The sequence below is a fragment of the Aulonocara stuartgranti genome, assembly GCF_965226115.1.
Source record: "Aulonocara stuartgranti genome assembly, chromosome: 16".
NCBI classification, from domain to species: Eukaryota; Metazoa; Chordata; class Actinopteri; order Cichliformes; family Cichlidae; genus Aulonocara; species Aulonocara stuartgranti.
The window spans coordinates 19,143,694-19,156,428 of record NC_138952.1 but is presented as its reverse complement, the minus strand read 5'-3'; the positions used below and the strand labels follow the sequence as shown (position 1 = coordinate 19,156,428).

The window sequence follows — 12,735 nt, the reverse complement described above, 5'->3', positions numbered from 1 at the left end:
GCTTCCTTAATTATAATTACCAAATATTTACCAAAAGGACTGAAACTAAAATGACAAATTCCAATTAGTACCTTGTAGTTCGAGTGCCTCTGCCAACCAGTTAGGTTGCAGGTTAGATGAAGCTCTGTCCAGAGTCATATGCAGTGAAGAAATATAACCGGTGAGCATAAAAAGTAATAAATTCATTATACAACTAATGTGAAATATGGTCACAATCTCTCCTTGTTTTTGAGTTATTGTGGAACAATGGCAAATGAAATTCCCTCGAGAGATATGAGGAACTATGTCCCTTATGCAAAAATACAGACAAGCACAAAGCTACACCATTTTCTAGATGCTAACTAAATCTTCAACAAAAAAAGTCCCCTTGAATTTTAAGGTCAAGTTTCCTGCTTAGATTTTGGCATGAAACTGTACCAGGTATACAGTTTTGAATCTTTTGTCACCATTTGCACTTACAAAAGCGTATTATATCAGATATATATATACTTAAATTGGAATAAAAGGATACAAAAGGCAAAAATTTATTCAGTCTTTACAGATAGCGAGACAGCTCATTTATTTCTAAAATCAATCTGTGAAACATAGACATCTCTGTATGTGCACACATTGCATTTACTCAGTAGAATTTGAAGTAGAACAAGATGAGCATCTTAGCTTGGATTTAAGTGGAGGAAACAATCAATAAAACATCTGTAATGACAGTTGTGTTGATTACTAGTTCAGAAATTCACATTAAAAACGAGACACTTTCCCTTTTCTTTTTTTTTTTCTTTTTTTTTTAAAGTGGCAGCCTTAGAAAAGATGAAGGGACGGGTGTGTGTGTGGGGTGGGGTGGGGGAGGAGACTACAAATGGCCTGGAAATACACATGCAGCGGTTTCACCACACCCAGCACCCCCCACCCTCGGGTCAAACCACAGGCTCCGGGACTAGGTGAAGATTAGCAGATCAATACAAAAGGAGGGAAAGACTAGTGAAGTCATTTAAAAGTTTTCACACCAAAAGACAAAAGACCCACTGAAACACCTCAAGGAAAAGGCTCACTCCTAAATCCCACCTCCACCTTCAAGTATTCCCTTCAGCACTTGCACCACTTCAAGTATTCCCGCTCTGAACTCCAAACCATCGATTTCAGTACTACTTCTTAGGTTTACAACATAAGATATGATATAAGTGCACTCCAAATGTAATCTATACATAGAAAAATAAAGATGACATTAAGTAGAAGTAATAGTTATAACAATCACTTTATATTTCAATATTGTACACAAAAGTGATGTTAAATCACTTTATAACGTGGCATCACATTCCCCGCCCCCTGAGTGTAATGTTCAAGTTTAAACTTCTGTATGTACGGAAAAGCAAACAGGAACAGCAACCTTGGTTTGGTTATTTAAATAACATTAGCAATCATTGGCAACGGCAATGATTAGAAGCTCGAGTAATTATGCCTTTCCACAGGCCGTTGTGCTTGTGTGTGGTGGATGCATTATGTACACGCTGCAGATCGATCATGTGACTCTGGCCTGTTCCCTGGCGTTGAGACACAGACAGCCATCATCCTGGAAAATAAACACGAGTGTTAAGAAACAGACGAGACACTGAAGAAAAATCAATGCAGGTATTGAGCAGATGATCATACTGAACTGTAAGGATATTGATAGCCCCCCCCTCCGCGAGCAGTGTGAAGAGCAAAGGACAACTAAACATTCATCTTCCCCACTCATCAATCACATCAGGCAGCACTATGAAAGATGACTGACTGATGTGTAGCTCAGTTTTCTAAGGCGTCGCTTCCACTCACCTTAGTCTCAGTGCATGAGCAGGTCCTCCAGCTTCCTCATGAACCAGCAGCAATGCAACTCCGGCATTTATACAACTTGGGGTCATGGGTGCGGATGTGATTCCGTACATTCCTTAGTCGAAAGAACGTCTTACTGCAGAGCTGCAGCAGAGGGGAACAGAAAGTGTTAATAACAAAGAAATAACTGGAAAAGAGCTGCGATGCTGCAATTTAACAAAACTCCCAAGTGCCTCAATGCCACCCAAAAAGCAGGAAAGACTTTGTTAGACAAGAACTACACCTATGGCAACTGAGTCATTGTGGCCACTGCCTTTTTGATACGTTTATGTGCGCATTGCTGGTGACTAGATAACACTTCCACCAAATTTGAGAAAGAAATAGCTCTGAGCTACAAAAAGAATGATCCAACTTCAAAGTGCCTTTATTCCGCAGCCGTTCACTGGTAACAATCGAAACATGCGCTGTTATAAAGAGGAGAATTGTAAGTTTCACGTGTTTGTAGGATTACAGCAGCGGCTACAGTTTCTCCAGACATGCTTTCAGAAGTATGGGATGAGTTAGACTCGCCTCAACTTGACTCAGTTTCAATTACAATCAAGTACCATCGTTAAATCAACCCAGTCAAAAGTCCTGTGATGTCATTTGTACGCAACACGAACACCACAACAAAAGAGGACTTCGAGGCAATGGTATAGCTGCTGCTCGGTCTGTGGGTTTTTGTCAGACTCTGGGACCACAGTGTTGTTCTTTGAGCAGCTCTCTCCCTCGTTGCTGTGTTTGAAAAATGGTGGTTTTGATTTTTGCAAAGAGATGCTATCATGACTCATTGAGTAACGGCACTGGCCAGCCATGGCATGCTCTCTGTTGATGTCACATTTTGGATAGCCTCGAATCACTTGGAACCCCTGAGGAGTATGTACTAAAAAAAAAAAAAAAAAAGGGAAGGTACTGTGACCCAATGGAAAACCCTGAAAGCTGTGTTGAGCTGTGCCGAACAGACCTGAGTAGGTACTAGTGTAAAGGCCTAACTGAGCACTTGTGAACATGTCCATTACTTTGATTCTTTTTGACTCACCTTATAGTTCAAGAAAACGCTGTTCAAACCAAAAACTGTAGAAAACTGTTGACCAACCATTTAATTTCTCATCATGGGCATATTTGGTGCTAAAATTACTGTCAGCCTATATAAAGTCATCCATTTTTCTTTTCGTTTGCAATTAAAACTAAAATGAGGTCAAGTAAACTAATATGAAGCCCTGTTTCATCCAGACAGAATGGTTTCATGTTTGTTGTAAGGTTTTTAAGAACAACACTTCTGGTCTCTCAAACTTCGCTACATCTTCTGACCAAAGTCGCCACCAGTGCAAGTTTAAAAATAAAGGCTGTGCTTGGCCTATTAGAAAGAAAGCTAGAAGTAACAGACCTTGTGTTTTTGTCTAAATGCCACATGAAAAAAAGTATCACCTCAATGCTTTCTAACACCCTGAGCAGAGCAGCAGGAGAAAAAGATCTTAGACACAAGGTAGTACTGTCCCAAAGATGCAGTGAAAGGTCACTAAAGCCCCTTTTCTGTTAGTACCAACTCGGATCGACTTGGCATGGTTCGCCACGGTTTTCGGTGTTTTCCCATTGGGTTATAGTACCCGGTACTTTTTCTTTTAGTATCTGCTCATCTGCGGTTCTAAGTGAGCCGAGCAGGTACTAAAACATGATGTTGTCAGAAAAACTAATATTTGAATTCCTTGGTGCTTACCAGACATGGCCAGTGCTTGCCCTCGATGTGCCTAAGGCGATGCATAATTAGGGCATCACAATCCTTGTAGGAGGCTGAGCACTGCAGACAGGCGTGGGCTGCTTTGGGAACTTTAGGGGCCTGACTACGAGGCCCTCTGAGCTGCTTTAGTCGTGCCCGACGTACAGCATCCAGCATGGCACAGCTCCTACTGCTCAGAGCAAGAAGCTTACCTTGTTGCTAGAGAAAAATAAAATAAAATTATTAGTTAATGAGTTTTATTCACATTTTTAGATAGAAATGATTAAATGCTTTTAAAAGATTAGGCGCCACAGGCGATGCATCAAACAAAGACTGTACAGTTATAAAATTAGATATAAAAGCAAGCATGAGATCATAATCGTCACTATAGTTTGCTACTTAGTATTTTTTTTTTTTTTTTACCTTTGGCATGGTCCCTGCAGGTTTTGACCTAGCACACCTGGCTAGAGGTAAAGTGTTTCGAGGGTTGGGCCTGGGTCTACGGCCCTTAACTTGGGTCACTTTCCTCTCCTCTCTCTCCCTCTTCACCACCGGCAGGATGGGTGGCCCTCTGGCTCTCAGAGTCCTGTGGGGTAACTCTTCTGCTTCAAATTTCTCTCCAACTTGTGACACAGAGCGTGTTAAGCAGATATCAACACTCTCCTCCTCTTTCTTCAGTCCGGACATGGGCCCCCCTGCTGGCCGGCAGAAGCTAAACAGAAAGCCAGAGTCCAGTAACTTGATGGGGGGCTTGCTCTGGCGTTTACCCAGGTCTGGTGAGGGAGGATCAGGGAAAGCTCCAACTGGCACAGGTTCTGCTGGTTCCTCTTTGATGACTTTATAAAGAGGGTGGTCGTAGATGGACGGTGGAGGTGCTTGCTCTGAAAACTGGAGCCCATCAGGTTTATTTTCCTTCACTTTTGGTCTAGTGTCCATGGTCCCTCTTAGCCCCTGGCTTCCCACCTTTCTTCCCTCTTCTCTGGCATTACACCTCACCTTCTTCGCCTCCTTCGTGGAGCCCCGTCTGAGTTTAGCCTTTGCTGCAGGACGGCTGCTGTTGTATCGCAGTGTTCTGACTGTCTCAACAGTGACCTTATTTCTAGCCTGTATCTTCTGTGAAGGTAAAGATTTGTGGGGTGTGTGGCCGCAGTAATTGTTTGATGAAAATCGGAGACCTGAGAGAGCGTATTCAGCTGGTTCTGATTTGATCCTGACTTTGTTTCTGACTAGCTTTTTATTCGAGCCACGTCGCAGAGGCTGCTGAGAATGAAGGTGGGAACCGTCACCCTTCCTTACGGATTGTCTCAGTTGCCTCCCCCCAAAGGCAACCCTGGATATAGGCTGGAACATGTCAGGTAACACCCCTTTACTTCGCATGCTCCTGTCACTGGGAGGAACACGCTTCCGAGTGGTTTTTGGCCTCTTAGCTGTAATCTTCTCTGTGCTAGCTGCTGCAGCAGGTTTGGTCTTCGCAGGCTTATGGAGGAGGTGAGTGTTAACAGGGTTGCAGAGGGGAAACGCCAGAGTCACATCCCCATATGATAGTCCTGGGGACGGTGAACGGGGTTTCCGGCGCTTGGTGAGTGAATAGTTGTTGGCCTTCAGCTTTCTTAGTCGCTTCTTTTGTCTCCAGCCAATAAGATCTTCTGGTCTGGGGAGGAGAGAAGTCCTTTGTAACCCCAGAACATTCATCAACTTGTACTTTTCCTGTGCTCTGGCATAATCCTCTTCATCCTCGCCAACCTCCTCAACTTCCTGCTTAACCCTCACAGGGCTGCACACCATGCCAGGTCTCAATCTAGAAGAGCAGGAAAGCTGGGAGATGGGATGAGATTTTTTGTTTTTTTGAGAGGTCTCCGACATTGGCAGCAATCTCTGAACCTGCTTGGCAGCTCCAGGAGTGGAGCGGAGCAGACGGGTGTTCGATGGGGATACGGGTGAGTAACTCTGTGACTGTGGGGTAGATGTGGCATTTCGAGGTGTGGAGGCCTTTTTTGAAGAGGGCGATTTAAAGTCCATGAGCTTCATCCTGTGTGAGGGACTTAGAGGGTGGCCGTTTTGGGATTTTGGCATTCTGCGTAAATTGCGGCTGGGACTTCCTTCAAAAGACTCGTCTGATGCATCCAGTGTTAGACTGAAGGCAGCGTTCACATTGTTCTCTAATCCCAAAACCCTTTTCCTTTTGCTTTCCCTCTGGTGGTGATGACGCTCACGGCACGAACCAGCATAGGCTGAGTTTGGATGAAGTTGCTGTTCCTGCTCTTTAATGAGGGCAGAGCAGGCTTCCACTGCAAGCCACATGCCCAGGTGGCGGGCCATGGCAATGACTTCAGGTAGATCCTCACGGCGAACACACAGAGTGGAGGAATAGGAGAAATCCAGCAGAGAGAGAAGGCTGTCCTCACTGAAACCTGGGGGGTTAAAAGGAGCCTTTAATTAGATCACTGGTCAATCAGAGGGTGAGAAGAGGGAGATGAAAGCAATTTGGTGTAAACAGAAGATCAGAGGGAGAGCACTCCAAGAGGGAGCAAAGTGTAAACATGACAGTTGAAACAAGACGACAAATTAACAACTCCTTTAATCATGGACACTTCTGCTCTCATGTAAGAACACACATCAAAGATAAGTAAACGATAACACAGACAACAGCCAAATCCCATTTTAAGGACCAGATTCTCTAAGGCTACGTCCACACGTACACGGGTATTTTTGAAAACGGAGATTTTCCGTTTTCATTTTAAAAAAAATAATCCTGTCCACACGTAAATGCAGAATGAAGGAAAACGCTGCTAGGAACATGCCAAAGCAACAGGTGGCGATATATTCCTAACCGTGTAGAAATGTTGGCCAATCAGAAGTCTAGAAACCTCGGCGGGAAAAAGTAAACAAAGCTGGGGCATAGAAGCAGAACCGCGTGGTATGTGTGGAGGGACAGTAACTGTGTGTGTATATGTAAGCATTTAAACACTGCAGAGAGTAGAATTAACAGTATTGTAGAAATTCATTTCACCGAAACAATAACGTGGCGCACAGTGTGACGTCAAAAAAGGCACACACCTTTGACGCTGCGTTTTCTCCGTTTTTCTCGTCCACACGTAAATGCAAAAACGGAGTTTTCAAAATATCCACCCTGGCCGGAGTTTTTAAAAATCTCTGTTTTCAGTGACCGAAAACGCCGTTTACGTGTGGACGAAAGGTGGAAACGCATAGAAAAATCTGCGTTTTCAAAAATACCCGGGTACGTGTGGACGTAGCCTAAGTCTGAATTTTTAGAGTGATTACGTCTTTACAAAATGCCAAATGTCATCACAAAGACCTCTGAATCAGCTGGATGATATGATTACATCTTAAGTTTCCTTCACACTATTGTTTGAGCAATGATAAGACGTTAATTTTCTTACCTAATGTCAGGAGTTCGCATTATTTGCATTCAGTCTCTTAATAAATGTGTATTCATTAAAATCTGTGTAATAAATCACTCAGAATTATAAATGACTCTACTGTTTGTTCTAACCTGGAATTATTGTCAACAGGGCAATAAAGGGACAATGTTGACTGCAGTTTATTAAGTTTATTACTGACTGGAGCTGCAACATTGTATTTAGCATTTGCTTGAAAGACAGTCAGTGTTCTGATTACTAAATAATGACTGGCGAGCAAAAGTCTGCTGGTACAATCTTCTCAAATGGGTGCATTAATTTTCATGAAAATGAATAAAAAAAATCTTTTAGATTTTGGACAATAAGTCATGTAAAAAAAGAGGAAAAATGAACAATGGGAAAGTTGTCTAGAGCACACAAATTATAATGGACATTTTTTAGCATTATCTGATGTTTTAAAGGGAAAAAGAAACATTTAATTTAGTAATGTGGAGATTTATGGATGATGGAAATAAGGGTTGGGCTATCCTAAAATTGAAACAAAATATACAGTCTGCAGCTCGACCATATCACAAGCTAGAAGTATTTACGCCATTTCTTAATGCCAGCATTCAAAAGTGAGGCAAAAATCTGGGAGATGTGACGAGTTCAGACAAACACGCACTTTTCTGAGAGCCTTTCTTGGAAATCATTCATTGTGCTGCAGTCAAAACGGTCTCAGATTGGTAGTTATCCTGTTCATTTATTTAATAGTTAAGTCCAAACCCTAATTATACTTAGTGCTCCATAAACCTGATCATTTGCTGCACGAAGGAGGAGTGAAAGTGCCACAAATTTGTTTTTGGATGCAGCTCCTGTTATGTAACTGCCAATACTCTCAAGCCCCTTCATGCTCACAGTTCTCCCTTTCAAGTATTACTGGGGACAGTTTCAGCAACCATCATTTTGAAATAAGTGGTATAATGGCTAAAACTTAACACTCAAAGGGAACAAGTCTGTTTTCTCTTTTATCTCCAAGCCATCCTTAACAAAAGTACCTTGTTACTTATGCTCACATGATTAGCTTTGAAACACGAGTTTAAGTTTTGTCTCTTAATGGTGGAACAACATTCAGGAATCTCTTAAATTAGACAAATATTTTATCACAGTTGATCTTATACAAGCATGTAGCTTTTGAATTTTTGTATACATTTATATTAGAGATGGCACGATACCACTTTTTTTATGTCCGATACCGATATCATAAATTTGGATATCGGCCAATACCAATATGAATCCGATATAGTGTGTTTTTTAATAAATAAAACTGTTTTTTTAATATTTTGCTGCATTTTGTATAAGTTCAAACTCAAGTTTAAAAAAAATAAAACACTAAAGCTATTCTCTTATACCTGTATGCAAAACATACACTGCACCCAAAATATTTCATAGTTCAGCAAAACTGATCAATCTAATAAACTTAAACCTAGTCTATCCTCCCAATTCTGGTATTTTAAAGAGTAAGCAACCTAACTAACAGGGTTCCAAACTCCCAGCAAAAAAAAAATAAAAAATAAAAAAAATAAAAATAGGGAACCACCCCTCACCTTATGATGCTTAATCAATGTAATCAACTTTAATTTGATGCAGTGTGAAAAAAAATGCACAGAAATAAATTATTTTTCAAGAATAATTAAATAGATTCAACATCTTTCTTCAACAGAACTGCAGACTGCACAGATGGTACCTTCCCAAAAGAAAAAGTACTATAGCTTACTAGGGTATATTAGACTTAATAGTTACTATATACAGTAATGGACTTCTATACATTTTACATCAGATTAAAACTTTGGGCGTAAGATTCAGATAATTATTTATTAAAAGCTCAACATTTTAAATGAGAATAAGAAAAGAAAAGTATTTCTTTGTGCCCCCTTTTCCCAGTTAATGCCCTATCGGCCCCCCTGGCTAAACTTTGCTAGATCCGCCCCTGCACAGTTACCAGCTGTCAGCTACGTAGAAAAAGATCCTGGTTTAGAAAGTAATATTAAATAAATTCTAACAACAGCTTATCAAGCTTAAATGTGCTGCTGTTGTTCAGCTGCTGGTTTCCTCTTTCTGGCGCGAAGTTAACGATAAACAAACAAGAGAGACAGACTCGCGACAGAAAAGCCGATCAGCTGATCATTAATCAGTTTCATCATTGAAGTAGCAGCAAGAAGAGGCAGTCGCTCCATATATCGGTTGTTAAGCTTAACACTGGAATGCTTTACAAACACTCAGAGATGAACTTACACACTTGCTTTACTTCTCTCGGGGATAACTTTCTCGGAGATGAAATGCCGGTTTGGTCGCGAGGCTACAAATACTCAACCAGACCGCCGACAGGTCTTGCACGCCACAGCCGCTCTATCACGTGACGCATTTTGCTCCGATGTGCTAAGATTATGAGCCGAGTTACGCCATGACCCAAGTTTTGTGAGGTGCTTTTTTGATATTTAATGGATCGGATTACCTTTTTTAATTCTCTCCGATATCGGATCCAGTAATTTAGGTCAGTATCGGATCGATACCTTATATCGGATCGGTCCATCTCTAGTTTATATATAGTAAAATTTTTTCTTTTTTTTTTTTTTAAACAGTAGTGGACTTTATCTATCCAAAAGGGGCAAGGCAGAGGTTGTTTCAAAAAGTGCTTTTCTATGTAAAGAGAATAGATTAAACATATATAATACACATATAATGTGTACTGTACGCTCACCCCCAACCAGTCAAGGCCCTCTCTAACCTAGTTCCGCAAGAGCGATCTTGTTAAAAGGGAGTCTTTCCTTTCCACTGTCGCCAAGTGCTTGCTCATAGAACGTCATCCGATTTTTTCTCTGTGTGACTGTAGGGTTTTTACCTTAAAGTATACAATGTCTTGAGGCGACTGCTGTTGTGATCTGGTGCTATATTAATTAAATTGAACTAAACAATTTTTCAGGCATTTAGACCAGAAATATTCACACTGAAGTTTTGACACCTGTGGGGGCAGAGTGACTGATGTGAGGAGAAGGATCAGGCTCGGTAAGGTATTTTGGTCTGCCTTCAACCACCTACCCAAAAAAACAGCTCAAGTAGAGAGATGTGGCACCCAGGTGTCCACTCTTACCTGTGAGATCTATGTCTGCCTTCATGCTCGAGTCCATTTCCGTGAAGATCTCCTGAAAGTGATCACTGACGGCTGCCAGGACGGCTCTGTGCGCTAAGAAGGAACGCCCGCTCGTCCGCAGGGTAATGTCACAGAACAGGCCTGCCTCACGCTGACTCCTCAGCTTGCTCAGCATGTCGGAGCTGTGTGACACTACTGTCTTTGTGACACATCCTCTGCCACCCGGCTCCTACGAGGCACAGACAAAAACGAAAAAGACAGATCGAAATACTTTATTATGGGAGTATGCTGTGTGTGTGTGTGTGTGTGTGTGTGTGTGTGTGTGTGTGTGTGTGTGTGTGTGTGTGAAAGCACTTCCAGGAGACAAGCGTGAGAGTAAGTGGGAATGAGTTAGAAGGTGTGAATTAAAATGTGTGAGATGCCGAAAAAGAAGGCCGTCTCCATAAAAATGAAGAGGCGCTTAAAGTTTGATGAGAAGAAACAAGGCTCCGGGATAGCGTTTGCTGTCAGTTCATCAACTCCAGTGTACACTCACCTCCGATTTCTTGTTGTGCTGACACTCTGGACAGCTGAGGACAAAGTCTCTGATCTCAAAGTACATCCCTGTGAAGAAAGCAGTTGTTCAAACATCAGAACATGAGGTAACAAAAGACAGGAAAGATTTTGGGCTGGATCGGGCTAATCGTTTTAAAGGTGTCACAACTGTCTCGACACTTGGTAATGCCTCACCAAAAAGAACAGCAAGGGGTGTGATTAACACCTATTGTTCATGTCTGAATAAGTCTCACAACCTTTGACTGATTCAACTACTTGTGCATATGCGAGTCTGTTTCAAGTATCCCTACACTTACAATTGGAATGCTTAAATCTCTGCTAGTGTATAGATAACATCATTAGTAGGCAGTTATAAGATTAATATGCATTTGTAGCAGTCTACACATGACTCGCATGCTTTACCAAGACACTTAGAAGACAAAAGTGATGTTCATACCTTCCCACCAGTAGTTTTCAGCCACGCATTTGTACGTCTCTTCCAGTGAGAGGTGGCGTTGGCCCGGTCGCCTTATGTGGAAAGTGGAGATTGCCTCATGTCTTCGGTCCTCATTCAAAACCTCCCGGTAGTTGATGAAGCCCCTTTCCAGTTTCTTTCGATACAGCAGCCCGTCTATCACCTCAAAGTTGGGGGACCACCGTGCGGTGGACCCACGCCCACTCGAGCACCCCGCTGACTCCTTCTGCCGGGATTGCTTTCTATCTCCATCCGACCAGGGCTTGGACGGGCAACACGTCTCTGCGTTTTCGTATTGGGCGTTGGTGTGAGAACAGTCACAAGCCATTTTTTCTTTAAAAAAATGAGGATTTATTTTCCAATAAAAAGATACAACTTTGTAGTCTCAGAAGGACTACCCCCACCACCACCTTTCTGGATCGCCCTCTTACGAAACTTTACCCAACGACCTGAAACGAAGTCCACGTGGATGAGGCGATAAAGGACGACAGAGGCACGAAAACACGCAGTTGAAAAGTCTGACACAATGTAGTGCACCACACAGAGTAAATTCTCAATAACTAGCGCCTCTCATTGTGGCTTGAAAAGCAGAAGAAAAGTCAGACGGGAATCAGCCGCATTTCCCTGCCCCTGCTTTGTATCCTTGCTGTCAATGAGAGCATCACTTCTCTCTATCCAAACATCCCTAATATGCAATAGTTACACTTCCTCCTTGGGACACGTTTGGTCAAATTTCTTAGCAATTTCTCGGTTTCGACTGTCGGGCAACCAGGTTCTTTTTTAATATCCCTCCAAATGTTGATAATAACCCAGGAGAGTATCGCGCCAACAACGCCAAGCCAAGTGATGTAAAGTCACCACAACGACCGCGTAAACAGGCTTCACCGTCAACCCCTCGCCGGCAGTCCGTCTTCCATCTGTCTCAGAGGTCGGGAGTGGCCTCCGGGGGTGGATGACGGCGGGCAGCCTCACCTCTGGCGTTAACTTGTGATTTCTTTTCGCCAACTCGAGTCGGAAGCAACATGATGACGCAGCTATCAGCTCAGCATCGCGACTTGGACGACCTAAAAGCGAGGCTGGTCGCCCCGACCAGCTCGAAAATGTTGCAATAATCACCGCCGGACCCCTTCAAAAGCGAGCCAACAAGCTCCAGTCAGACACCCGACATAGTTCACCCCCCTTCAGCCGCCACAACGCCGCTCTAGTAGTCAAATAGTCCAATTTTTCAAACTCGTAACCTTCTGTTTGTTGCTAATCAGCAGACTAACCGAGCGAAGGGCTCCCCGCCTTCACACAAAGGCTATTAGCAGAAGCTTTAAAGAGCTTCGCCCGAGCCAATTGCGATTGGCTGCTGCGGCTGTCACTCAAACAGCCAGTTTTCTTCCATTTGCAGTAAGCTAGGTTGTTCGCTCACGATTCCAGTGTACCAGTATTTGCTTCACTTGCTGCAAACACAAGTGAAACACGATATAGCCAGTGTGTCGTATCCATTAACGGAATACACACTGTTTCATGTGGCGACTGTTCAATATTTCCCTCCCCAGAATAAGTTACAGCTACAACAGATTTACTCACATTTCAAAACGTTAGCCACATTTCATCACCTCAGTGTCTGTTACAAATATTGTATCCGCATATTAATTTTGTAAACGTTTGG

The 12,735-nt window shown here is 42.6% G+C and overlaps 1 protein-coding gene across 1 annotated transcript; it reads right to left on the bottom strand.

The window, feature by feature from the left end:
- Positions 1-508: 508 nt before the first annotated feature.
- On the bottom strand, positions 509-12,397 carry LOC309691639 (uncharacterized protein). The gene is made up of 7 exons (XM_082509474.1): positions 11,061-12,397; positions 10,605-10,672; positions 10,070-10,298; positions 3,983-5,970; positions 3,560-3,778; positions 1,807-1,947; positions 509-1,564 (listed from the first exon to the last, which is right to left on the bottom strand). The coding sequence occupies exons 1-6, from the start codon at positions 11,404-11,406 to the stop codon at positions 1,843-1,845; spliced, it is 2,955 nt and encodes a 984-aa protein (XP_082365600.1). The 5' UTR covers positions 11,407-12,397; the 3' UTR covers positions 509-1,564; positions 1,807-1,842.
- Positions 12,398-12,735: the final 338 nt, after the last annotated feature.